Here is a 26,143-nt window from a genome sequence, read left to right on the forward strand (position 1 = left end):
CTCGGTTTCAACTATACATAAAAAATGAAGAAATATAGAGAAATAGATGAGAAAAAGAGAGTTACAGAGTATGGAAAAAAGAGGGGCAAGTAGGACAGAGGGACAAAGAAGAGAGGAAAGACAAAAATGATACATTTGGGGGACAGTACTGAAATCAGTGCTAGTGGTGTCTAATGTTCTTTTAAGTACTTAAAAAGCTTTTGGAATACTCTTCATGTTTTCAAATACATTGTCTAATTAATGATTGGGCATTAGCATAGTAGTTGCAAAATATTAAGTGCAAGAGAATGGGGGAAATTTGAGCAAGTGTAGGAAAACGGGTTCTTAGTATTGTCACAAGAAAAATTCAAGGACACATCAAATAAGTTGAGCAAGCAGTGGATTTATGAAAAAAAAAGAAGAAGAGGAAGATAGTACACTCCCAAAATGGTGGGACCACAGGCCAGGAGAAGAATAACTGCCCAGAAGAACAAAGAAGGCTAGGAATTTATTATTTTCAAAATGAGGGTGCAAAATATTCGTGGTTTAGGGGTGGTGTTATAGGTCTTCCTAGACAGGTTCTCATTGACCACTCATTCGTTTTGGAAAGTAGGATTTCCTTGGTCCTTATTTGGCTCTTGTCAGAACTGTCATGGCGACACAGGTGGTGGAGATTTTCCCTGCCTGCAAAGCTAATAATATTAGAATCCATTATAATTAGGTCAAGTTCACCGTGAGGGTCAAAATGGTGTCCTGCATCTGCCCTTGGCCACAGAAATCTCATTCTGGCTGGTCTGGTAGCTGCACCTTTTCTTAAGAATGATCTCATCTCCTCCCTCCTTTGTGTTCCCTGCACTTCCTCTTTTCCTTCCTCCCTCTCTCTCCCAGCGGCCCTATTCTTTCTGCTTATGGTAACACACAGAAATATTAAGTACAGCTTTACAGAATTAAAATAATGGATACCTTCTGCTCTAGTCTCTAAAAACAAAGTTATACAACAAGCTATGGCAGGATGTTTGGCTACTTTATTAATAACAGATTGAAAAGCAAATATGACGCATTTGGTGGATCAAACACTGCGTAGAGCAGCTGTGGTTTTGGTACCATGTCCAGCAGAATTAATTCAAAGGCTGCCTGATCACTCAGTACTCACTCCAGTGCACTCTTTCAAGAAGCTCTAGAGAATACACCCAAGCACAGTGTCTTTGTTTGCAAATAAGTAATCTTGTTTGTCGATAGGGCACCATCATGTTTGTCAAGTTTCAAAATGGTAGTCTTCCCTTAGTGGAGAATTATCTATTTTGTGGGTAATGCAAGAATCTGTTCATTTGTGGAGGCAGGTTGTATTAAGTAGACATAAAAGTTTTAAAGAAGCACCTTATATATTCAGAAGCCCCCAAAATTATTGGTTGAGGTACAGGAACACAATAGCTTCTGTAATAGAAAATCGTGTTTTTTAATGAATATAAACAAGGACCAAAAGAAAAATAAATAAATCTAAGTTTTCATGTGAAGAAAAAGCAAAATGCTTAATAGTTGGGTACTGGGAAAAACACGTGTGTGTGTGTGTGTGTGTGTGTGTTTTATAAACAAGGTAGTTATATTAATTTTTCTCCATTAAGACACCTATTTCACTTCATATCTTTAGTATTTCATTTGTGACAGTCTCTAAGATAAAAGTTCTGCCCACAGGGTAACATAAGGAAGGAATCACAACGGGCAAATAACAGTCTCATAATCACACGTCAGCACAGTTGCAGAAGACATTAAGGTTTGCTATAAAAATAACAGATTTCATGAGTTTTCTTGTTTTTTTCTGTTTGTTTGTTTTTTTGTTTTGTTTTGTTTTTACCAAGAAAATAGACTCTTTCTATATTCCTAAAGGATTATTTTCAATAGTAAAAATTTCAGGAAACATGGCAGGTATACATCTGTCTTGGGAAATGGAAATTTGGCTGAGATTCCTTCCAGCAAGTATTTTCTGTCTGATTTTTCTGCTCACTCATGAGGTTTTCAGATAACAAAAATACTACAGATTATCTGATGGCACAGTTACTAGACAGATATGCCTTGATTATTATTAATTTACAAAGTAAATGATGACAAATAGGCTGATTTTTATCTACAGTACTCTTTCCCTCCTTGAACTTGAGATTATGACATTTTAACTTTGGAATGCCTGATTATCATCATCATCTTCATCTTCATCATCATCATCAAATAAATGTATCTCCTAACCAATCATTCTTCACATGCGTTGGTCTCATTAATATTTCTAGAGGTCCATTTTGATCATTTCATATCATTGTTCCCTATTACCTACTCAGGAAAGGCAGCAATTTATTTCCTTCCACAATTTTCCACTTCCATATTGCTTCCCAATTATAAGAAAAACCCAGTTGTTTATTCATCAGATATTTATTGAGTACCTACTAAATGCTGGCTTTATTTTCTAAGTAAGTGCTACAAATTTGCATAAAAGCTAGCCCTAAAATCCTTCAGACTTATTTGGGAGTAAGGACATACAAACAAGCAATTGCAAAATTCAGTGTATTCACTGTTAAGTATTGTTTATGTCAGTCAGTACTTCTCTGATAATCATGGGTTGTAGTCATTTTGAAGTCTTGCTAAAAATCTAGATGACAAGACCCCACCCCAGAAGGTCAAGTTAGTTTTTCTGCGATTCAGCCAAGCATTTATACTTTCTCCAACTTCCTAAAATTACTCTTACAATAACAAAAGTATGAAGACATCTTGTATAATTTAAGTGATGACACAAATGAGGTAGTTATCAAATCTGTTATGGGTTACTGGTGGTGGAGTCAGGAAAGACTTCACCACGAGACAAACAGAAGTCCTTTTGGCATATAAGATTTAAAGTATAGATGTAGAAAGAGCTTGCTAGTTTGAAGGGACCTCCTTGAATATAGGTGACTTTAAGAGCATTTATTCTGGAATCAGACTTATGTTTCATCAATGTTGGATTTTTAAAAGACCCTTTTATTTCGGAAAGTGGAGAATTCATTGCAGGGAGAAAATAGGCCCAAGGAAAGGAGTTGCAATGGTTCACATGAGAAACTCTGAGGTGGTTATTGTGGTCATGTAGATGAAAAGTTAACAAATTCAGGAGATAAAGAGATAAAGGTGAAAAGATTTATGGCCTGTTAGATGTTGGAGATTGGAGGGAAGGAGGCATAGAGGATGGTTCATTCTGGTCTTCTCTTTTCATGTTTACTTTAGATAATACCATTTTTCTATATGATCACAGTTTTGTTGTACTCCACTGTAGAGCTGATCTTTCATTGCTTTAGACATTTTCTTAGGTAATGAATTAAATAAATCAAGATCAACATAAGCACTTTTATTTATCTGCAATAATTAGATCTCATACCTTGCAGTGAGATCTGGGAACCAAAAGTATTTTCTAATCTAACTCATGATAATTTCAGTATAGGTATTATGTGCTTTCAAGAGTGAAACTTGGGGGGCATTTGAGATCTTGCTCCCCGGCATATGCCAGCAGTTACCTCAAATAAGCTCTTATAAAAAGAAAACAAAAGAAAAAGAGTTAAACTTGTGTGGAAGGTGCATTAATATGGTGCTACTTGAAAAGTAAGAAAAAAATGACAAATGGGTATGTTTATTATGTGTATATATTTTTCATATTTATAGTCATGCTGTTCAAACTATGCTCTCATGGAGGTGATAATTGTTCCATAAGTACACTGATTCAGGACAATTTTTCTAAATTATCGATATGTATAGTAAGCTAGTAAATATAAATTTGGAAATTTACTTCAATTTTTTCCTGAAACTTTGATGTTTTCTACTGATTTTATGCTAACAAATTCTAACAAATTACCTGATATGTAAATATGTAACCAATATTAATGTAAAGATTAAGAAAAACAGTCAATTTTGTTTTCTGTTAATAACACAAGGGATTGAATATTAAGAGAAAGAAGGCAGGCAGAATGGAAGAAGACATATTCTCCTAGTAATGTTTGGAGACACAAGGAGAAATAAGGCAAATATACCAGATCTAGAGTTTAGAGGACACATTTCTCTCTGCGCAATAAAGAGAAGCTAAAACATTAGTTAAGATAGTCTGATTACTATTTTGCTATTTTCTGACACAAATTATCAAAAGTTGACAGAAAGCTACATTATTCTTTGCCTTGGGTATGTGTGCGGGTTTAGTAGTAATGCAAACAGATGTAGCTTCTCTGAGTCAATATATTGTTTTCAATTTTTTCCTATGTAAAGTATATATATAGTCTCCTAATCTGCAAGAGCACTGGAAGGTGGAAATCAATTTTTAAATTGACAGTTTGTATTTTTTGTTTCATTTTGTTTCTAAGCATATGTGATGTTGGTTGTAATTACATGTCTTGCACAAATATATTTGTTGTAGGGAATATGTCCCTAGTGAGTAAAATACTGTTAAATATACTGTGTTTCCCCGAAAATAAAACCTAGCTGGACCATCAGATCTAATGGGTCTTTTGGAGCAACTATTAAGACCCGGTATTATATTATATTATATTATATTATATTATATTATATTATATTATATTATATTACATTATATTATATAAGACCCGGTCTTATTTTACTATTATTTTTGCTCCAAAAGACGCATTAGAGCTGATTGTCTGGCTAGGTCTTATTTTGGGGGAAACACGGTATCAATTGTGAGAAGGCTTCACAAAGAGAATTTGTAATTTGTACTTGCTCTGCCACTTGGATTATGGCAGAGCCTCATCATTAACAGTTTGTAATGACTATTTGATTCTAATACACATATGTGATTTCCTTTACATTTCCTTAAATTTGTTGAGGCACAAATTTGAATTCCACTAATGAAAAATCCTAAAAGGACAGTGGAGCATCTATAAATCAATGAGCAGTTTTTGGTTTTGAATTTATAAACTGCACATGTTTGAAAAGGGGAAACTGCATTTAGTAATGGTGTTCGCAAATTTAGAGGTGGTCAAAGATCTCAGGACATAGTCTCTGAGGAAATCAGAGGCACATGTTACCATAGTGAACACATTTTTTTCTGCCACACCTGAGAGCACTCAAGATATCTGCCACTAGTAATTTTACTGTAAATACCTACTGGGAAAGCTCAGGTGGTCTGAAAAACATCTTTTTTAACCCATGCAATAGTTGGAGGGTTTGTTTGAATACTCAAAAGTATAAAACTAGTCATAAAACAGTAAACACTCAGAAATGTACCCTTTACCTCTAGCTTATAAATAAGGAAAGATTCAATTCAGCACAATAGTTCTTTTACTGCTTTCCATCTTGAGCAATGTACTTAAGCGATAATGCATTAGTTCTTAACAAATTTATATTTATAATCACTAAAGATGGTTTCCTCCCTCGGGCTAATTAGATAATTGATAATTTGAGAAAAATAGTGATTTTAAGATTATATTTTTCTTGAACAAATTTTCTTGTTCTAATTAGTTTATGCACATCATCTCATAAAATATTAATTGTAGAAACACCTCCTGCCCAAATTAAATCATTAATATTTGTTATTTCTAATTTCAATAGCCATTAACTCAGAATATATTACATACAAATAAGTGTAATTGATTTTTTAAAACACGTTTCATTCATTAACCCTATAAGGCTATTACAGTTTTATTATACTTTGTTTCCTCTTCTTTTAATCAAATTTTTTTACATTCTCATCTCATTGCCCTTTCACCTCTTTATGCTGTTGATTTATAGATTATTTTAGCCTAAGTTTCTGAATTCTGGAAACATTGTGTTTTTGTATTCCTAAACTTTCTCTAGTTTTAGTTTTATGTTGTGCTAGTAACACTGCGCCTGGTCTCCTGGGTTTTCTCACAATAAAGCCCATAATATTTTAGTTGTACACGGAAGCTTTTCATTTTGTGTCAATCATAATACTCAATGTACTTAAGTTCTTGACACTTTATACAAGTGTTTATCTATTTTCTTTATGTTCCCTAGAGTATTTCTTTGAAATACGTTGAGCTTAGACGTACAGAAACATACTCTCATAACAAAAGAAAAAAATACCCTTTATTTAGAATGCAAACTGACAATCTTACCTTCACGTTTAAAACCATTTAATAATAATGTTAGTTAACATTGTCTGAGAACTTACTATGTTCCTGGCACTATTCTAAGTATTGTGCCTGTATTATTCTTTAAGTATTACAATATTCGTACGAAATTGGTATTTTTCCATCCCATTTATAGGTGAGGGAATTGTCATATAAATCACCGACTTTACAAAACAAAGCAAGAAACTAGTGTAGCCAGGTTGCACACAGAGGTTGTGATTTTAATAACTCTGAATTGTCCCTCCATACCCACAGAAGGAAACTACAACTCCCTACATTGGCTAAAGACTGTTCACAATTTATATCCCACCTCTCTTTTCAGCTTAATTTCTTGCTGCCTTTCACAAAATACTACATTGTGTTTAGGGGAAAACACTCCCCCTCTTTTCCATAAAAGAAGGGGAAAAATCACTTAGAACTCCATTCAGTTACCATGACATTTTTGTCTGCCAGCACATCACACACCTTCCCCCTTATTATCATAAATTGGTAAAATATATAATTTTTAAGTACTGACATAGGTTATTCTCTGTGAAGTAATTATTTAAACAAAGGACAGCCTTCATTTATTGTGATTGTTCTGCTACACTGTGATCATCTTTTAAAGTAACACCCTTTCCTGCTCCAGAAAGCGTTCCTTTGGAGCATGGTTGTTTATGTTGCTAATCGAGCTTAGCATTGTCGTCGTCTAACAGGATACACAGTATACAATAGGTGCTCACTAATAGCGTATTTAATGAAAGAATGGTACCTACATGTCATATTCCATTTATACTTTAATATAGCATTATTCTGTAGGCTGACTTGTCATAAATAGTATCTCATTGAATATTCACTTAGTTGTTCACAGTATTGCTAAATTAAATGTTAATTAAGGTAAACATAAGTAAAGTGGGTAAAAAAAAAGTTAAGGATCAAGGTAAGTATGAACATAGCCAGCATCACAACATGTTTCTAAAGAACTGCTGCATGTCAGTGATTATTAAATATTAGACTGGTTCCTCCTAAAAAAGCTTATCCACAAACATTCAAGTTACATGTTACATACCAGGTATTTCAGGCATATTTGTTTAGTAGATTGATTAATTAATTCCAAAGTACATTTTGTCAGGAAAAAAGTCTGCATGCTTACTATTGCAGTTTTCTTTAAGTTCTCAAACTAATAGACCAACTCATATTGAATTCACGCTTTGATTATCACCAACTTCTACGTGATTCTCAAATGGTTACGATGATAAATGTGGAATGGCAAATTATAATTCAGGTATATTTAAAAACCCTCAAAAGTAGCATAAACATAGTAATAATAGTTCTTTTGTATCCATTAGTTAGAGAAAATTTTTAAATTGAGGACATATAATATATTTAAAATAACAAGATTTTCACTTCCACCGAATACAACCTCTTGTGCAAACACACGTGATTCAATTCCTGTTCCTATCTCACATGAATGCAAACCCATAATTTTTCATCTTTTTGGTCTTCATTTTCAATAAATTTATACATGTGTTGCCATGTAATATTCATGAAGGAGTTTTTCCTTTTACAAAACAATGTTACTGGGAGTCTTGGCAGTAATTAAGCTTTGTTCTCCTCCCTGTTTTCTTCTTTCGATGCATTAAAGACTACTTAATATCATTGTGAAATACTAGTATATATGCATACACACATATTATATATTATATAATACATATATTGCTTATTATATATTATATATTATATATTATATATTATATATTATGTGTGTCATTATATAATTCGAGTTGTCTGATATAAATTACATGATGAATAAGATTTTCTACTCCAGATTGATTGCCTTGTGAACCGAATTGGAAAGATTAATATTTGGTTATGAACTGAGTTGGAAATATGAACTGAGGTTTTAATGTTTTCAGCCAGGGTAATTGCCTACAGTAATTTGACAGCAGACATAACTCTATGCATATGATATGGATTTGTCTCTGGATTTATTTCTGTTTGTTTTTGGCTACAACGGCAAATTAATTGAACCAATTACTATTAAAAAAAAAAATACCCAAAGAGCATCTTTGATTGCAAAGAAAATAATTTTACAAAATTTATACTCATGAAGCTAAAAATGACTCAATATTTTGATTGTCTTGGTTAAGCAAGGGAAAACTCTTTACAACATTTAAAAAAAAATTAATTTTCTTTGTTGATTCCTACAAATAACCTACTGGTTTCATCACTTATAAAGAAATGAAACATAATTGTTAAAGAAGATATTTTTCAATTACGATTTAATCACTTAGGTTTATTTGTGTAAATAAAAAACTGACTATAAAATGTGAACTGCTGGATTTTAATATATTTATGTTTTATTTTCTTTAGTGCACATACAATAATTGGCTTCAAAAAAATGAGAGAGGCCATTAACATGTGACTTCTCTTGCTTGTCTGATTACCCCATCATCTTACTTTCTTCCCTGAAACAATCATATTTAACAGATAAATGGTCCATCTCAATTTCTTCTAGAAAAATAGAAGGGAGAATGTTCTTGTATCCCTAAATTTTCTGCTAGCACTAATGTATCCAACAGTTAAGTGATTTTATTATTTACAGAAATAATTCATATTCATTATAATTGTTTTGGAAATGCAGGAAAATACAAGGAAGGACACACAAATCACCAAAAACTTCATAATCAAGAATAACCACTGCTACTATTTGGCATATCTTCTTTTGGTCATTTTTCTCTGTGATGATGTACATATAAAATTTTTAACCTACAAAATTGCTATCATTTTGTTTATAAGAGTTTGTATCCAATTTTTTAAGTTAAAACTCTTTCATAAATAGTTTACTATGTCTGTGTATATTAAGTAAACCTTACTTAAAAAGGAGGGTCTCAATATCTTGGCATCACTGTGCCATAGTTTTATTTACCCTCCTCCCAGAGGAGGAAATCACTTCTAGTTATTGATAGTGTTCTGTGTATATGACCATGAATGGATAACTTGATAGAAAGCAAACAGAAACAAACTTGCACAGAATTTGGCCTTCTCAGTAAGAATGGCTGTGAGAATGACCTTAATGGTGAAGAGTAATAGATATACTCTTTAGACTCCCAAGAAACTAAGATTGTACTGAAGGAATATGAAATCATATCAACAAGACAGATATGTTTATAACATAACTCATTTTTTGTATTCAGTAATTCCTGAAAACGGCTCTATTAAATCAGATATGTAATGTGCAAGGCCCACTTATGGGTATTAAATGAGATTAAAACAAATGTAAGACAGTTCTGTCTGTTCTTGGATCTCAAGATACAGTTGAGGAAGTGGCACTTTAACCCTAAACATTTTTAAAGCAGGTCACAATTTAATGGTAACTTTCCTTTCCTTAGTCCATAAATTCAAGATTACAAAAAAAAAATAATAATAAAAATCAAGAAATATGGAACATGATATATGTTTAGAGACATGGCTAATTGAGGCAGCTGGCAGTAGATTCCCATCCACAGACTCCCTTAATCTCGTTCAGGATGGCATCAAATGCATTCCCCAATGATCAGTTTGCTCATCCTCTTTACTGCCTTACATTCTGATCTAATCTTAACTCTATCAAGTTGCAGCTGTTATGCTATTTTCTATCCTTAAATGTCACCTAATTTGGTATGAGTTTTAGCTACTCCGATTATTCATTGTATTAGTAGATGCAGAATGTATCTTCCATTTGCAAAGATAGGAGCTTGTAGTTATTAAGAAATAAATAAGAATTCACTTTCTTTATTATACTATTAATTCATCCATACAACCAAAATTTATTGAGTGCTTCTTTAAGATGTTGTGCTCTGAGCTGCCCATATGGAGCTTCCCTTCTCAGAGGAGAGATAAACACTGAACAACTAATTACACAATTATTTATTCCTTATTAACTTATATTAAGTGCTACAAAAGATATGTAGTGATTGGTGCTATGAGAGCATCTTTCTGAGGGAAATAAGGTGGTCAAGGAGAGAAGGGCTATATGAGGTATTGTCATATTTTAGGAGTTAGTTTTATTATTTGTTTTTTAATGAAATGAATATATGTATAATAATTTTGGTGTAGTGACTGTTTCTTTCCATTCAGTGAACTACAAAATGCATCAGAGTAGCTTAAAAAGTGTGAATTAAAAAAATACATAGTAAACATTGGCTTTTACTGAAGATAAAAAGTTTCTGGGGGTGGCTGGTTAGCTCAGTTGGTTAGAGCTAGGTGCTCTTAACAACAAAGTTGCATGGGTCAATGAGCTGTGCCCTCCACAACTAGATTGAAACAACTACTTGACTTGGAGCTGATGGGTCCTGGAAAAACACATTTAAATAAATAAAAGTTTATTTTTTTATTTTTTTATTTTTTTTCAAAAAAAAGTTTTTAATAATGCATAATCCATTCACATGTTTAAAAAATGTTTTGGCCAAAAGCCCTCCCCCAAAAATCAAACCGTTCTGAAGCTTTTAAAATGAATAATTGCAGTCAAATCTTTTACATTTTGTATGTTGTTAATCTTCTATGTTTAAAAATAAATACTTAATGTAAAAACAATGAAAGTGTTTTAAATTATATCATTATCTCCCTCTCAGGCATAACTGATTTGAAGTGTTACAAAATACTTATCAGGTCTCAGTGTGATACATATTTTTCTCCTTTCTTCTTTGGAGAACAAATCTTACTTATATTTTTTTTAAATTTACATGTAATAAGTACATTAAAATGCCTTATGAATTAAAAACCCTTATGAAGGAAGAAGGAACCAGGTCATATGGATGAAATCAAATAATTTTTTAGTCATTTTACTAAGAATGTTTTACAAATATAATTTTATTTTCACAATAAATTATTTTTATTTTTATGTAGGGATTTCATTTTTAAAAATTTTTGGTTTTTGTTTTACCGTAGCATACATTTAGGTAAGGAGTTAATAAAAGAATTTAAGTATGATCACACAGGTATTTAATGGTTAGTTCCATGCAAACTCAAAGAAATAGGTTTATGGGAGAGTTCCATAGCACACTGCTCTTAACATCTACAGTTAAATCTTGTTCACAGAACATTCTTTATCCTCCCTCCCTCCCTCCCTCCCTCCCTCCCTCCCTTCCTTCCTTTCTTTTTCAATTATAGTTGACATTCAGTATTACTTTGTATTAGTTTCAGGTATACAGCCTAATTGTTAGACTTTTATATAATTTATGAAGTGAGTCCCCCAATAATTCTAGTACACACCTGGCACTACTCATAGATATTACAATACTATTAACTATATTCCCTGTACTGTACTTTACATCCTGATGACTATTTTGTAAGTACTAATTTGTATTTCTTAATCCTTTCACCTTTTTCACCCAAGCTCTTTACCCCTCACCCATTGGGTAACCAGCAGTTTGTTCTCTGTATCTATAAGTCTGTCTCTGTTTTTATTTATTTATTTTGTTCTTTAGATTCCTATAAGTGAGATCACATGATATTTGTCTCTCTCTGTCTTGCTTATTTCACTTAGCATAATACCCTCTAGGTGCACCCAGCTCCCTAATGGTAATATTTCATTTTTTATGGCTGAGTAATATTCTATTGTATTTATTTACTACAATTTCTTTATACAGTTGTCTATTGATGGTCATCTTGGCTGCTTCCATATCTTGACAATTGTAAATAGCACTGCTGTGAACATAGGGTTGCATACATCTTGTTGAATCGGTGTTTTGGATGTCTTCATATAAATACCCGGATGTGAAATTGCTGGGTCATAAGGTTGTTGTATTTTTAATTTTTTGAAGAAACTTCAAACTGTTTTCCATAGGAACTGCAACAGTTACACCAATGAGGGTTCCATTTTCTCCACATCCTCACCAACACTTGTTTTTTCAGTTATTGATGACAACCATTCTGACAGGTGTGAGGTGATTTGAATTTGCATTTCTCTGATGATTAGTGTTATTGAGCATCTTTTCATATGTCTATTGGCCATCTGTATGTCCTCTTTGGAAACTGTCTATTCAGGTCCCTTTCCCATTTGTTAATTGGATTGTTTATTTTCTTGATGTTGAATTGCATGAGTTCTTTATACGTTTTGAATATTAACCCCTTTCTGATGTATCATTGACAAATATCTTCTGTCATTCAGTAGGGTGTCTTTTCGTTTTGTTGATTGTTTCCTTTGCTGTGCAAAAACTTTTCAGTTTTATGTAGTCCCATTTGTTTAGTTTTTCTTTTGTTTCTCTCGCCTGAGGAGATATATCAGGAAAAAATATTAATAAAGGCAATGTCAAAGAGTTTGCTGCCTATGTTTTCTTCTGGAAGTTTTATGGTTTGGGATCTTACATTTAAGTCTTTAATCTATTTTGAGTTTATTCTTGTATAAGGAGTAAGAAGGTGGTCTAGTTTCATTTTTTTGTATGCATCTGTCCAATTTTCCCAGCATCATTTATTGAATAGGTTGTCTTTACCCCATTGTATATTTTTACCTCATTTTTCATAGATTAAATGACCATATTGGTGTGCATTTATTTCTGGGGTCTCTATTCTGTTCCACTGATCTATATCTGTTTTCATGCCAATACGATGCTGTTTTGATTACTCTGGCTTTGAGGTATAGTTTGATATCAGGTAATGTAATACCTCTAATATTGTTCTTTTTTCTCAAGATTGTTGTGGCTATTTGAGGTCTTTTATGGTTCCGTATAAATTTAAGGATTATTTGTTCTAGTTCTGTGAAAAGTGCCATTGGTATTTTGATAAGGATTGCATCGAATCTGTAGATTTCTTTGGGTAATGTGGACATCTTAATGATATTCTTCCTAACCATGACCATGGTATATGCTTCCATTTACTTGTATCTTTTTAAATTTCTTTCTTCAATGTCTTATACTTTTTTGAGTACAGTTGTTTTACTTTCTTGGTTAAATTTAATTCTAGGCATTTTATTTATTTATTTATTTTGTGATGCTATTGTAAATGAGATAGTTTTCCTAATTTCTCTTTCTGATAGTTAATTATTGGTGTATAAAAATGCAACTGATTTGTTAGTATTGCTTTTGTATCCTGCTATTTTACAGAATTAATTTGTCAAGACTAATAGTTTTTTGGTGTAATCTTTGGGGTTCTCTATATATAGTATCATGTCATCTGCAAATAATGGCAATTTTACCTCTTCATTTCCAGTTTGGAAGGTTTTTTATTTCTTGTATGCATGCTGTGGCTATGACTTCCAATATATGTTGAACAAAAGTGTTGTAAGTGGACATCCTTGTCTAGTTTCTGGTCTTAAGAAGAATGTTTTTAGCTTTTCCCAATTGAGTAAGATGTTAGTGTGGGTTTATTATACTGGGGGTGCCAAACAAACATGTATACAAAATGGACACAGTATGCAAAGCAGTAGTTTGCCATAATCAGAGATGTCTAGACGCTGATGGTAACCACTTTGAGCATCTCTTGTAATTGCAGAAGTCAAACGTGACTTGTATTCATCTTTTGTTATTGGTATATATTGAGCATTACAATTTTAATAGTTTTCCTTTCTTAAAATGTGTGTACATTTTTTGTTCATATACCCTCTGTCTATGAACTTTATTATATTGAGGTATGTTTCCTCTATTCCCATTTTGCTGAGAGTTTTTTTTTTAATCAATAATAGATATTGGATTTTGTCAGATGCTTTTTCTGTACATATTGATATGATCATATGGTATTTATCTTTCATTTTGTTTATGTTGTGTATCACATTAATTGATTTGTGGATATTGAACCAACCTTGCGTCCCAGGAATAAATCATGCTTGATCATGGTTTGTTATCTTTTTGATGTATTGCTGAATTCAGTTTGCTAATATTTTGTTGATTTTTTGCTTCTATGTTCATCAGGGATTTTGGCCTTTAGTTTTTTCGTTTGTTTGTTTGTTTGTTTTTTGTTTTGTTTTTGTAATGTCTTTGTCTGGTGTTAGAATCAGGATAATGGTAGCTTCAAAGAATGAACTTGGGAGCTTTCCCTTGTCTTGAATTTTCTTGAATAGTTTGAGAAGAATAAGTGTCAATTCTTCTTTGAATATTTGGTAAAATTCACCTCTGAAGCCATCTGGTCCAGGACTTTTGTCTGTTGGGAGCTTTTTGATTACTGATTCGATTTCATTTGTAGTAATCGATTGGTTCAGATTTTCTGTTCCTTCTTGATTCAGCCTTGGAATATTGTATGCTTCTAGCATTTTATTCATCTCTTCCAGAGTGTTTAATTTGTTTGTGCATATCTGTTCATAGTATTTTCTTATAATTTTTTGTGTTTCTGTGGTGTCCACTGTCACTTCTCCTCTTTCATTCTGATTTTATTTATTTGGGTCCTCTCTCTTTTTTTCTTGATGACTGTGGTTAAAGGCTGATCAATTTTCTTTATGTTTTCAGAGAACCAGTTCTTGATTTCGTTGATCCTTCCTATTGTGTTTTTAGACTCTATTTCATTTATTTCTGCTCTGATCTTTATTATTTCCTTTCTTCTACTCACTTAGGGCTATGTTTGCTGTTCTTTTTCTAGTTCCTTTAAGTGTAAAGTTAAATTATGTATTTGAGATTTTTCTTGTTTCTTGAGGTAGGCCTGTATAAATTAACCTCTTAGAACTGATTTTGCTCTCTCCCGTAAATTTTGGGTCATTGTGTTTTCATTTTTGTCTGTCTCAAGGTATCTTTTGATTTATTTCTTGACGTCATTGTTAACCCATTAATGGTTTAGTAGTTTATTTAGCCTCCATGTGCTTGTGTGTTTTGTTAGGTTTTGTTTGTTTGTAATTGATTTCTAACTTCATACCTTTGTGGTAGGAGAAAATGCTTGATATGATTTCATACTTCTTGAATTTATTGACACTTGTTTTATGGCCTAACATGTGGTCTATCTTGGAAAATGTTCACTGTGCATTTGAAAATAATGTATACTCTACTACCTTGGGGTGAATATTCAAAAACTATCAATTAAATCCATCCAGTCCCGTGTGTTATTTACATCTGCTGTTTTCTTGTTAATGTATTGTCTGGATGATCTGTCCATCAGTTTCAGTGTGGCGTTAAATTCCCCATACTATGATTGTATTCCTGTTGATCTCTCCTTTTATGTCAGTCAATATTTGCTTGATATGTTTAGGTGCTCCGTTTTCTAGGGTTATATCCTCTTGTTGGGTTGATCTCTTCCTCATTTTGTAATGCCCTTCTTTGTTTCTTATTATAGTCTTTGTTTTAAAGTCTATTTTGTCTGATATAATTGTTGCTACCCCAGCTCTTGTGTTTGTTTCCATTTTCCTGAAATGTCTTTTCCATCCCTTTGCTTTCAGTCTATGTGTGTCTTTCAATCTGAAGTGGGTCTCTTTTAGACATCAGATGTATGTGTCTTGTTTTCTTATCTATTCAGCTACTCTGTGTCATTTGATTGGAGCATTTAATCCATTTACATTTAAAATTTAAAGTGATTAGTGATAGGTACGTGGTTATTTCTATTTTGTTATTCATATTTATGTTTTTTTGTTTATAGTTTTCTTCTTCTTAAGGAAGTCCCTTTAACATTTTTTGTAGTATTGCTTGGTGGTAATGAATTCCTTTAGCTTTTTCTTGTCTGGGTAGAGTAGTCTTAGTTGTAGATCTTTTCATCTCTTTGAATATTTTGTGCTACTCCCTTCTTGTCTGAAAAGTTTCTGTTAAGAAATCAGCTGATAGTAGTCTTATTGGAGCTCCCTTGTAGGTAAATAATTGTCTTCTCTTGCTGCTTTTAGGATTCTCTTTATCATTAACTTTTGCAATTTTATGATGTGTCTTGGTGTGGGCCTCTTTAGGTTCATCTTGTTTGGGACTCTGCATTTCCTGGCATAGTATTTCTATTTCCTTCGCTAGGTTAGCAAGTTTTCAGTCATTATTTCTTCAAATACATTCTTGATACTTTCCTCCTGCTCTTCTTCTTCTGGGTCTCCTATAATGTGAATGTTGTTACACTTGATGTTGTTCCAGAGGTCCCTTAAACTATCGCTTTGTTTTTTTTCTTTTTTCTTTTTGTTCCAGTTGGTTCTTTAATGCTGCCTTATCTTTCAAATCGCTGATTCGATCCTCTACTTCATCTAATCTGTTGATTTCTTTTTAGTAAATTCTTCCTTTCAGTTATTGTATTCTTTATTTTTGACTGGTTATTTTTTTTTTATGGTTTCTATGTCCTTTATGCTTACTATCTCTATTGAAGTTTTCACTAAGTTCCTTAAGCATTCTTTTTTGTTTTTTTTTTTTTTTTTAATTTATTAGGGTGACAATTGTTAGTAAAATTACATAGATTTCAGGTGTACAATTCTGTATTACATCATCTATAAATCCCATTGTGTGTTCATCACCCAGTCCTTAAGCATTCTTATAATCAGTATTTTGAACTCTGTCTCTGATAAGTTGATTGCCTTAATTTATTTAGTTCTTTTTCTGGAATTTTCTCCTATTATTTTATTTGGAACATGTTTCTTTGTTTCTTCCTTTTATCTTCCTCTCTGTGTTTGTTTCTATGTGTTAGGTAGATATCCTATGTCTCTCAGTCTTCCCTGGGTAGCCTTATGTAGTAGGAGTGCAGTGTGGCCCAGTGGCATAGTTTCCCTGATTACCTGTACCATGTGGTCCAAGAGTGTCACTTGTGTGTGTTGTGTGTGCCCTCCTATTATAGTTGAGCCTTGATTACTTTTGGTGCATCAGTGAGTAGGATAGGCTCTCAGACTGACTGTCTATGAGGACTGGCCATGTTCACAGTGTATGAGCTGATGTGTGGAGGCTGATCAATCAGAAGAGGATTTTCCCCAGCAGATTCCTGTGTCTGTTGAGATACCTCTTGGGTATACCACCTGTGGGGCTAATTGGATAGTCCTTTGTTTTGGTCTGAAGCCAGCCTTCATGTGTGTTCTTTCTGATGCCTCTTGGGAGGGGTTCCCTTGTAGGCCAAGTTCAATCTTGCCTGTGACTGGCCTGGAGCAACCTAACCAGGGGCTACAAAACTTTATGTAGTTGGTTGCTGCCTGTGCTTCACCTGGAGGCATGTGGGTGGCCAGCTGAGAACTGAGGCCTGCTGCCACCAGTATTTGGCCTTTGGCATCTTAGTAAAAGGCTCAGGGCATATCTAGGCCTGTTGCTACCTGCCAGATGCCCATAAGGCTCAGCCATTGAAAGAGCCTCCTCAGTTTCCCAGGACCAGGCTGGTTGCCCTATTGCCAAAAGTGCCACTGTGTGAGCTGGGCTGGGCAGGTTCCCATGTTATCATTGTTGGTGGAGTGGGTGGTGTTCACAAGGTTAATGCAGATTTAGTTCTTTGCTCAGTGCCTAGCCTGTATCCACTTGCAATATGCCCAGAGAACATTGCGGCCAGCTACTGCTCAACTTGGGTCCATACATCCCCAAAAGGTGTCTAAGCAAGGCTGGAGCATGAGTTGATGCTGACTCCCTGCCACCTAAAATGTCCCAGGTAGCTACACTAGCTGCTGTGGGTTGTTTGCTGCTGGAAGAACCTCCACAGTATATGAGGGAGGGATGGTTGTCCATTTGCTGAGAATGCCTCCAGTGATGGTGATTGAGTTGGGTGGGGTGGGATCCCAGGGAGTCACTGGAGTGGGGCGGCAGAGTTCATCAGGCCAGTGCAGTTTCAGATTTGGCTGTGTGGTGGAGGGCTCAACACAGGAAAGACTGTGCCTGCCTATAAGCTATATGTGAGGCAGACTCTAGAAAGGCATAATTGAAATTGTTCCTCTAGCCCTCACCCTGAAGCCACATAGCTCAGTCTTACCCTGTATGTCTCTGGCATCTTTTGAGTTACTGCTTCTCACGGGAGCCCAGGGTGAGTGCTTGTGAGTGAGTGAGTTTGTGCACTGGCCCTTTAAGGGGATGCCTGAGTTTCCAAGTGCCTTCCACTTCACCCAGATGGGCAGAATTTTCACTGACTTTCACAGCCAGATGTTGTGGGGATTCCTCTTCCTGGTACTGGATCCCTGGGCTGGGGAGCCCACTGTGGGGCTGGGACCCTCGCTCCTCAGGGGAACATCTGCTGCTGCGGTGTCCTTGCCGGTGCTCAACAACTACCACTGGGTGTGGGGCCAGTCCATTTCGCATGTCCACCCCTCCTACAAGTCTTGACCTGGCCTGTTCTTTATATCCTTATTTATAGGGGTTCTATTCAGCTGGTCTTCTGATGGCTCTCAAGGTTAATTGTTGTATAACAATTTAGTTGTAATTGTAATGTAGTCATGGGTAGTGGGACGCACAGCATTTACTTATTCTGCCATCTTAGAATCTACTCCTAATTCACACAGAGCATTCTTAATGTCTCAATGTAAAATGTAGTTTTAATGAGACAGACATTCAATTTTGGTAATTTATAAAGCATGAGTTGAGCATTCATTATTTGAAACTTACTTATATTTTTATCATTAAATATTCATAGCAATTGGTTTGGATTCCTGTCCTGAACCACAAACTCCTAGTAGTGGAATTAAAATTGGAGACAGATACATGGTTGGTGATGTGGTATCCTTTCAGTGTGATCAAGGCTATTCTCTTCAGGTAAATCTATTGTAAAATCATTATTTTGATATTCATTGCTCTTTTCAATTATTTTAACAAACAAATGATTGTAATCCACAAGTTTTAAAAGAATATTCATCTTGGGCTTTATAGTTTAGTCTAATGTCAAAAGCCATTCAATTTGTCAATAAAACATATTCATGAGAGAAATTGCTGAGATGAACTAAATTCATTTTCTTTTGCAGTAATCAAAATGCTTTTTGAATCAATTAATGTTTCACTCTTCTTTCTAGTCACATAGGCTATGACAACTGAACTCCCAGATCTTTAGAATTTAAAAATGAAAATAAAGTGTTAAATGAAACTTCCATGATAATAAACTCCCCAAATTATTGAAACTCAACTACAAATATATTTTTCCAAAGAAGTTGATTTGCAATGTATATTCTGTTGGTTTTGGATTTATATTGATCCTCTGTTATAGGTTTTGCGGAGGGTCTCAAAATTATGGTTTCATAGAAATTTTCCTAAAAGATACACTTATTAAGAAAGTATGAAAAAAAATTTAGGCACAAACTATTTTACATGTTAACTAAATAAATTCCTTAGAGGAAGCAAAATTAAAAATAGTAATTTATACTTTATAGTTATAACACAAATTATTTGTCTCAGAAGTGCAGTTAGATATTTCTGGATTTTATATTTCAATTTAAAATTTAATGTACATTAATTGACCTATTTTAGTATGTTTATGAAAGCATTTTATAATTATTTGTTAACATATCTCACCTTGAATGTCACAGGAATTTATTATAAACCACTTATGTATATGGCCATTTCACTTGTATAATCATTGTACTATTTAGTAGAACATGTTTTGATTAAAAAAAATTTAAAACCATAAACCTAATGTGATATGGAGTCTTAAATTTTCTACCAGGACCATGTTATTTTTTATATTTTATCACAATTATATATAATTACCTTTCTTATTCTAAATAATACTAAAATTTCTAGTAAAAGTTGAAAAAAAATATATATATATATGACAATATATATTTAAGCTTATTTTTATAATAACCATTGATTATGCTGTATTTAATTTCACTTTTTAAAATGTGTCCTGAACTTCATTGTCTTTTTTACATAGGGTCATTCTCACATTACATGTATGCCTGGACCTGTACGAAGATGGAATTACCCAATCCCAATTTGTTTGGGTAAGTTAAAGAACTATAAATCATTCATAAGCTTTATCAAATTTTAAAGTTACACTTTGTATATGAATTTCAAAACTATAGTTTTCCTTTTAAGTTTTATGAAAATGATACTTCGAGATAAATGTTTCTTACCTTTATTTAAAATGTTTTTTTAATTTAAAAATGTTTATAGATTTTTATCCCAATTCAATATCAATGGATTAGTTAAAACTGTAGAAACTGAAAAAAGTTATTAGGTTTTTTGATCCCCCAAAAAGTTTCCTCAGTATGATATGATAGAAGTACCCATGAATCAGGAAAATAGTAAACATTCTTACTACTAAGACAGAGTAGACAAGGAATCTGGAATCTAACAAAGGGAGAATGACACTCCATGAGATGTCTTCAGTGGTAACAGGCAGTTGAAATATGGAATATATGAAAAGGGCTTTGAGGCTTTAAAAGTAGGGGCCCAAACTTTTGTCCTAAATTAATGTATCTTCCAATTATTTTTATTTTTTCCTCTCATTTCTTGCATCTGTATTCAACCATTAATATACTGGACTCTCGAGTATGAAAAGATACGTGAGGTATTATCCCTATTATTAACATATCCATTTACCATTTAGAGTGGCAGATATAAAAGAAATGAAATAGAGTAATGTACTGTTAGATTATATCATTGATTACATGATGGAATTTCATAAATATGAGACTGGTGTTGACTGAAGTCATCAAGAAACATAAGCCATAAAATTTGCAGAGTTTAGGATGATACGTGTAATTAAGATAAATGGATGAAGAAAAAAACCCTTTCTGAGTAAGAAGACGGCAAATACAAAAGTATTGATGTTACTTGTATAACCCCTCTGTGCAGTGACCAAATCTGTAATTAGTTTTCTTGTGTTGCCATAACAGAATACCACAGACTGGATTGCTTAAACCACAAAAATTAATTTTCACACAGTTTTAGAATCTTTGAGTTCAAGATCAAAATTCTGGCACAGTTGTTTTGTTCTGAGAGCCTCTTTCCTTGCCTTGCACACGACTGTCTTCTCCCCACATTTTCATATGGTCTTTGCTCTGTGAGCAAGCATGTGTGTACACACACACACACACACACACACACACACACACAAACACATACACACATACATATCTCTCCTCTTCCTGTAAAGGCACTAGTACTATTAGATTAGGGCTCAACCCTTACGATTTCATTTAACCTTAATTACCTCCTTAAAGCCTCTGTCTCCAAATACAGTCACATAGGGATTTAAGACTTTAACATATGAATATTGGGAGGACAGTTTTCAGTCTGTAACACCTATGTACCACATGCACAATTCTTGTTGGAGACCACTGGAAAATAATACTTAAGAGAAAGATGAGTTTAATTGGCAAAAGATATTCACAACATTCCAACTTTAGATTGGATGATATTTTTTAAAGGACGTATTTCTTTAACTATTTTAAGTAATTTATAAATGCATATAATGCCAGTTATAAAATTATACATGCACACCCCCCCAAACACAATGCCTGTTGTAAAAATTTGTATATACAATATAATGCCAATTATATGTTATGTGTATAGGGTGTGTATGTATATATGTATCCAACTGAGTATAAAAAATTGGGAATACAAAAGAGTACAAAGAATAAAATACACAGTATGTATATGCTGCTGATATGAGAGCAGAGAGTTTAGGTCTTTTGTTCATAACTATATTTCCAAAGCCTAGAAAAGTTCTTTTCTTAAATAGACATCTGATAAGTATTGTTTAGTGAACAAATTAATATAAAGTTTTGGGATAATATAGCATATATAACTATATATATATATAACTATATATATATATAACTATATATAACTGTATATATATATATATAACTGTATATATATATATATATACAGTTATATATAGTCATATATAGTTATATACATATAGTTATATACATATATATATACAGTTATATATAGTTTTATATATATATATATATATATATATATATATATATATATATATAGTTTCCTTCTTCACATTAACTTAGAAAAATTTCCCATCCCATGATGCGTTTTTAAAAATCTGATTTTTAAAATAACTTCATGGCACATAGCATTGTCTAATGTGTGTAATTATTCTCTTTTTGTTATTCTTTAATGTTTTGTCTTTTTGAATACAGATTCGTAGGTCTTTTTCACATGTCTTTATGCACACCTCTGTTCACTTAGGATTTTACCTAAGTAGATTAATTATGCCATTGCATATAACTATTTACAAGTTTTGATAAATATTGCCCAGTTGCTTTCAAAAAATTGTATAATTTAAAATATCACCCAGTAAACCTCCTCAAAATTCCAACTAAACTACACAACAATAATTGAGAACTATCTGAAGACTACCTGAACAGAAATATTATAACTAAGAATGTGCAGAAGCCACTTTGAGACTAGACACGGAATGGACTCTTCCCACACCAATGTGTGGTGATTAAAAATCAGGAGGGCTATCTCAGCTGTGGAGGTACCCACTGAGGAATGAAGGGTTCCACCCATACACCAGGTTTCCCAGTCCACTACTGGGAAGAGAAGTCCCTGTAACTTCTGGCTGTGAAATCCAGCAGAGATTGTGGCTGAGTGAGATAGAGGGCATATGGTGTTCCATGTGTTCCTCTTAAAGGGCCCACCACAGACTTACTCACTGTTGGATTCACTCACTGTGAGCTCCAGCACTAAGGCAGGATATTGAAAGACACCGGGGACATACAGGGAGGAACTGAATTGTCTGGCTTCAGGGTTAGGGCTGGAGGGGAAGCTTTCTCCCAGACGGAAGTGCTAGCAAAAGCTATTGTTCCTTTGTTGAGGCTTCCTGGTATCTGGCCTTCACATGTAGGTGGGCACGATATCTGAATCTCCATCAACCTGGCTAAGAACGTCACCCTGCCCTGGTGATTCCTTGTGACCCAGCCCCACCAAACTTGCAACCTGCTTCCATTGGCTTTTCTATTCCAATTTATTTTCCATAAAAATGGCCTGTCTTGGCTCATACTGAAGACTTTTCTAAAATTTCTCAAAGTTTCACAAACCTCAAACAAGCATCAGTCCTGAGTGTGCCACTTACCTCTTGCTAAGCAGTGCCAGCCTCAGTTCACAGCTTAGCTTCTCTCTCAGGCACCTCCAAATGCAGCAAAAGTAGTTGCATCTCCAAATCACTTTGTAGCTCATACTAAGTTGTGCCATGCAGGACACAGACAGCAGCTGACCTTGACCTATAACAGAGCCCCTCCCAAAGTCCCCAGAAACAACATGTTATGTGACCACCACACCACACCAGAGCACCATCCAACCACCTCTACAAACAACACACCTGAAGAGCAAACTGGGCAGGCATGAGAATACTGATAAAGCAAATCTTGCTCCAGAGGGTCAGCCCCTGAACAACAGATCTGCTGTTATATATCTTTCTTTCAGAGAGAGAAAGAAAAAGAGAGAGAGAGAGAGAGAGAGAGAGAGAGAGAGAGAGAGATTGAAAATTGCTCTAGTTTAAGGATAGATGACCTGAGATTTCAGGATAGAGAAGTATACATGTATATCTTTAGATCTCAATGGTAATTACATTTAAAAGAAATGTTTCTAGTATATAGACTGCACGATTATATATATCTTCATAGTGAAATCTGCTTGATACATAATTTATTCAGTTCACATAGTTAAAGATAGCAGTCAAACTTGTTATTGATATCATGCAGAACATTGATAAAATTTCAACATAATTTACCTTCATATTATATATATGTATATATCCTGAAATTTGAGTATCTACATGTTGCTATTCCTAACAAGAAATAAATCAGTGAAATTGCAAGTAACTATTCTATTTAGGTAACTTTCAAACTTGATAGTTAATCATGAAATTTAATTCTTCAACCCACAATTAGCAGATGTGTTTTTTAGTCCTTCTATGATGAAATGGTAAACATGTTCATTTAGAAGAATTAACTTCCAAACTGCTATTCCTCTTTTAATACATGTTAAATGTTCTATTTAATCATGTGAAAAATGAAACTTGGGTAATCATCTGTTTTTATAATCTTTGCTTCACTTATCAATGGTAAATCAGTATACCAGGGATTATAAAACAAGTACATTGATAAATTATGCATAAATTCTCAAACTTGGTTGCATCTTTTTACATGTTTTGCACTTCCTTGTTCTTTGTCTAGAATTTTTTAAGGATAAAGTGAGGCCATATCCCATCTGTGATATGTGAATTCCTCACATATTACCAACAGATACCCGTATTTTTTCTTAAAATTCTTTAGCCTCATCACAAAAAGAGTAAATGGAGAGAACACTTAGAAGGGATGTTGTTGACTTGATTGTATCCAAAATTATATTCTTTGGAATGAATCAAAACATTGCTAGAAGTACTTAAGGATTAGAAATAAACTGCCTGCTGTGGAAAAGGACATGTGCTCCTTGTTTGATTGTATTCTCTGCTCATGAGCTACTCCTTGCTGTGCTATAATTGATTTTAACTTGCGCTTATTGCTGAGAAAGGAAATATGTTGTTTTTATATGCTGTTTTAGAAAATGAGTTGTCAATTGATTATATTTGATTACTAGTGTGTGGTGGATGAGAGTTGACAATATTCAAATTTGTATCAAACTGTTTTGATACGGACTTGATTAAGACTTGAAATTATTTCAATCTGTTTTTAATACAGTGAAGTTTTCCACTGATTTGGCTTATACAGGACTTCTATTATCTTGCAGCTCAGTGTGGCGGTGCTATGTCAGATTTCAGTGGTGTGATCCTCAGCCCTGGGTTTCCTGGAAACTACCCCAGCAGTTTAGATTGCACATGGACAATAAAGCTGCCCGTAGGTTTTGGTATGTATATTAAAAACACATGAAAGAATTTTCAATGGCATTAAATACATCCTTAAAAATATCAATATCTAATATAAAATACTCACAAATTATAGTTTAATTTGGATTACATATGGTTATGTAAATTGAGGAGTGGAATTTAGATAATTGTGCCCTAAACTAAGTACATTTCACCTGGAATATTTGTATAATTGAAAGAATATGGGCATTTCCTAATTTCATAAATAGATAGATAGATAGATAGATAGATAGATAGATAGATAGATAGATAATTTATGATATTTTCCAGTTTATATGTATAGATAGCTATAGCTTGAGGTAGATGTGTGTGTGGCAATGATAAATTCAACATGAGTTTCATGTATAATTGCTTTTGTAACTCTTTTCTCATTGTTTATACCAAGTAGTGAATAGATAAATTATTCTGGTGATCTATTTAATTCATCAAATAGTCATTGTAAATAAGTTATATTTTGCATTTGAAAGTAGTACACATTTTTATGTTGGGTTTAAATACCCATGTAAATGTAGTACCTTTCTAATACTAATAATGCAAAATTCCCAGTGTTTAGGATATATTGCATCATATACTACATTGCATTTAATGAATTATGTTTCACTCTTATATCACAAATATGTTCTCTTGCAGCTTCTTCATGTCATTAGTCTAAATGCATAAATAGAAGTGCTAAATTGAGAATACACGTGTTCATTCAATTACAGAAGCGTAGGATGAGTAGACATTCCTTGAAGCACAAACCTGGCAGATTTGGAGCAATTGAAAAATTCTGTATGGTCTTACTTATTGAGGATTGAATTTAAGTACCTGATTACCCAAAAGCATCTACAGCTTCAGAATACAAATTCATATTTAAATGTTTTACATAAATTCACAGAAACTCATAGTTTTGACAATTCTTTACAGAGTACATATTATCCCCCAGGTACTGTGTTAAGCGCTGGGGATAAAATGCATAGTAAAACAAAATTAGTTTTTTTTTCCCCCAGATAAGTTAGAGTCATGATGAGGAGACAGATAGTTATAGATGCTATTAAAATAAAGCATAATAAAGACTATAGGGTTGTACTTAATGTGGACATCCAGCCTAGTCCAGGAAATGGGGAAAAGTCTTGTCTGCGGAAGTGATGTTTGAACTGTGGCTTTAAAGATAAGTAAGAGTCAGCCCAACAAAGAGAGTCATTCTATGGGGAATGGAAAAAAAATTCTAGGTAAACAGAGTGACACATGGAAAGATGCAAATGAAAAAGCTACAGAAATTCAACAAGTCTGAACACCGTGTGACTAGCCTGAAGTTTGGAGAGAACAGAAAGCCACTGAGAGAAGTATGCTTAGGGGAGTTCTAATGAGGATTAGTCTGGCTACAACACGGAAACACCGTTAGTCTGAAGTAGTCAAATTGAAGTGTCTATTGACTGAAAGAGAATACTGAT

The 26,143-nt window shown here is 33.6% G+C and overlaps 1 protein-coding gene across 6 annotated transcripts in view; it reads left to right on the plus strand.

Moving 5' to 3' along the window:
- The window catches only part of CSMD3 (CUB and Sushi multiple domains 3), a 1,090,811-nt gene that overhangs the window by 946,296 nt on the left and 118,372 nt on the right, over positions 1-26,143 (plus strand). For all 6 annotated transcript variants that reach the window (XM_074316364.1, XM_074316366.1, XM_074316365.1 and 3 more), the window contains 3 exons: positions 18,516-18,634; positions 19,746-19,815; positions 24,575-24,691. In XM_074316364.1, coding sequence (XP_074172465.1) covers positions 18,516-18,634; positions 19,746-19,815; positions 24,575-24,691 — 306 coding nt within the window. The remainder of the gene's footprint in view (positions 1-18,515; positions 18,635-19,745; positions 19,816-24,574; positions 24,692-26,143) is intronic.

This window comes from Rhinolophus sinicus, linkage group LG12, assembly GCF_036562045.2.
Source record: "Rhinolophus sinicus isolate RSC01 linkage group LG12, ASM3656204v1, whole genome shotgun sequence".
Classification (NCBI taxonomy): Eukaryota; Metazoa; Chordata; class Mammalia; order Chiroptera; family Rhinolophidae; genus Rhinolophus; species Rhinolophus sinicus.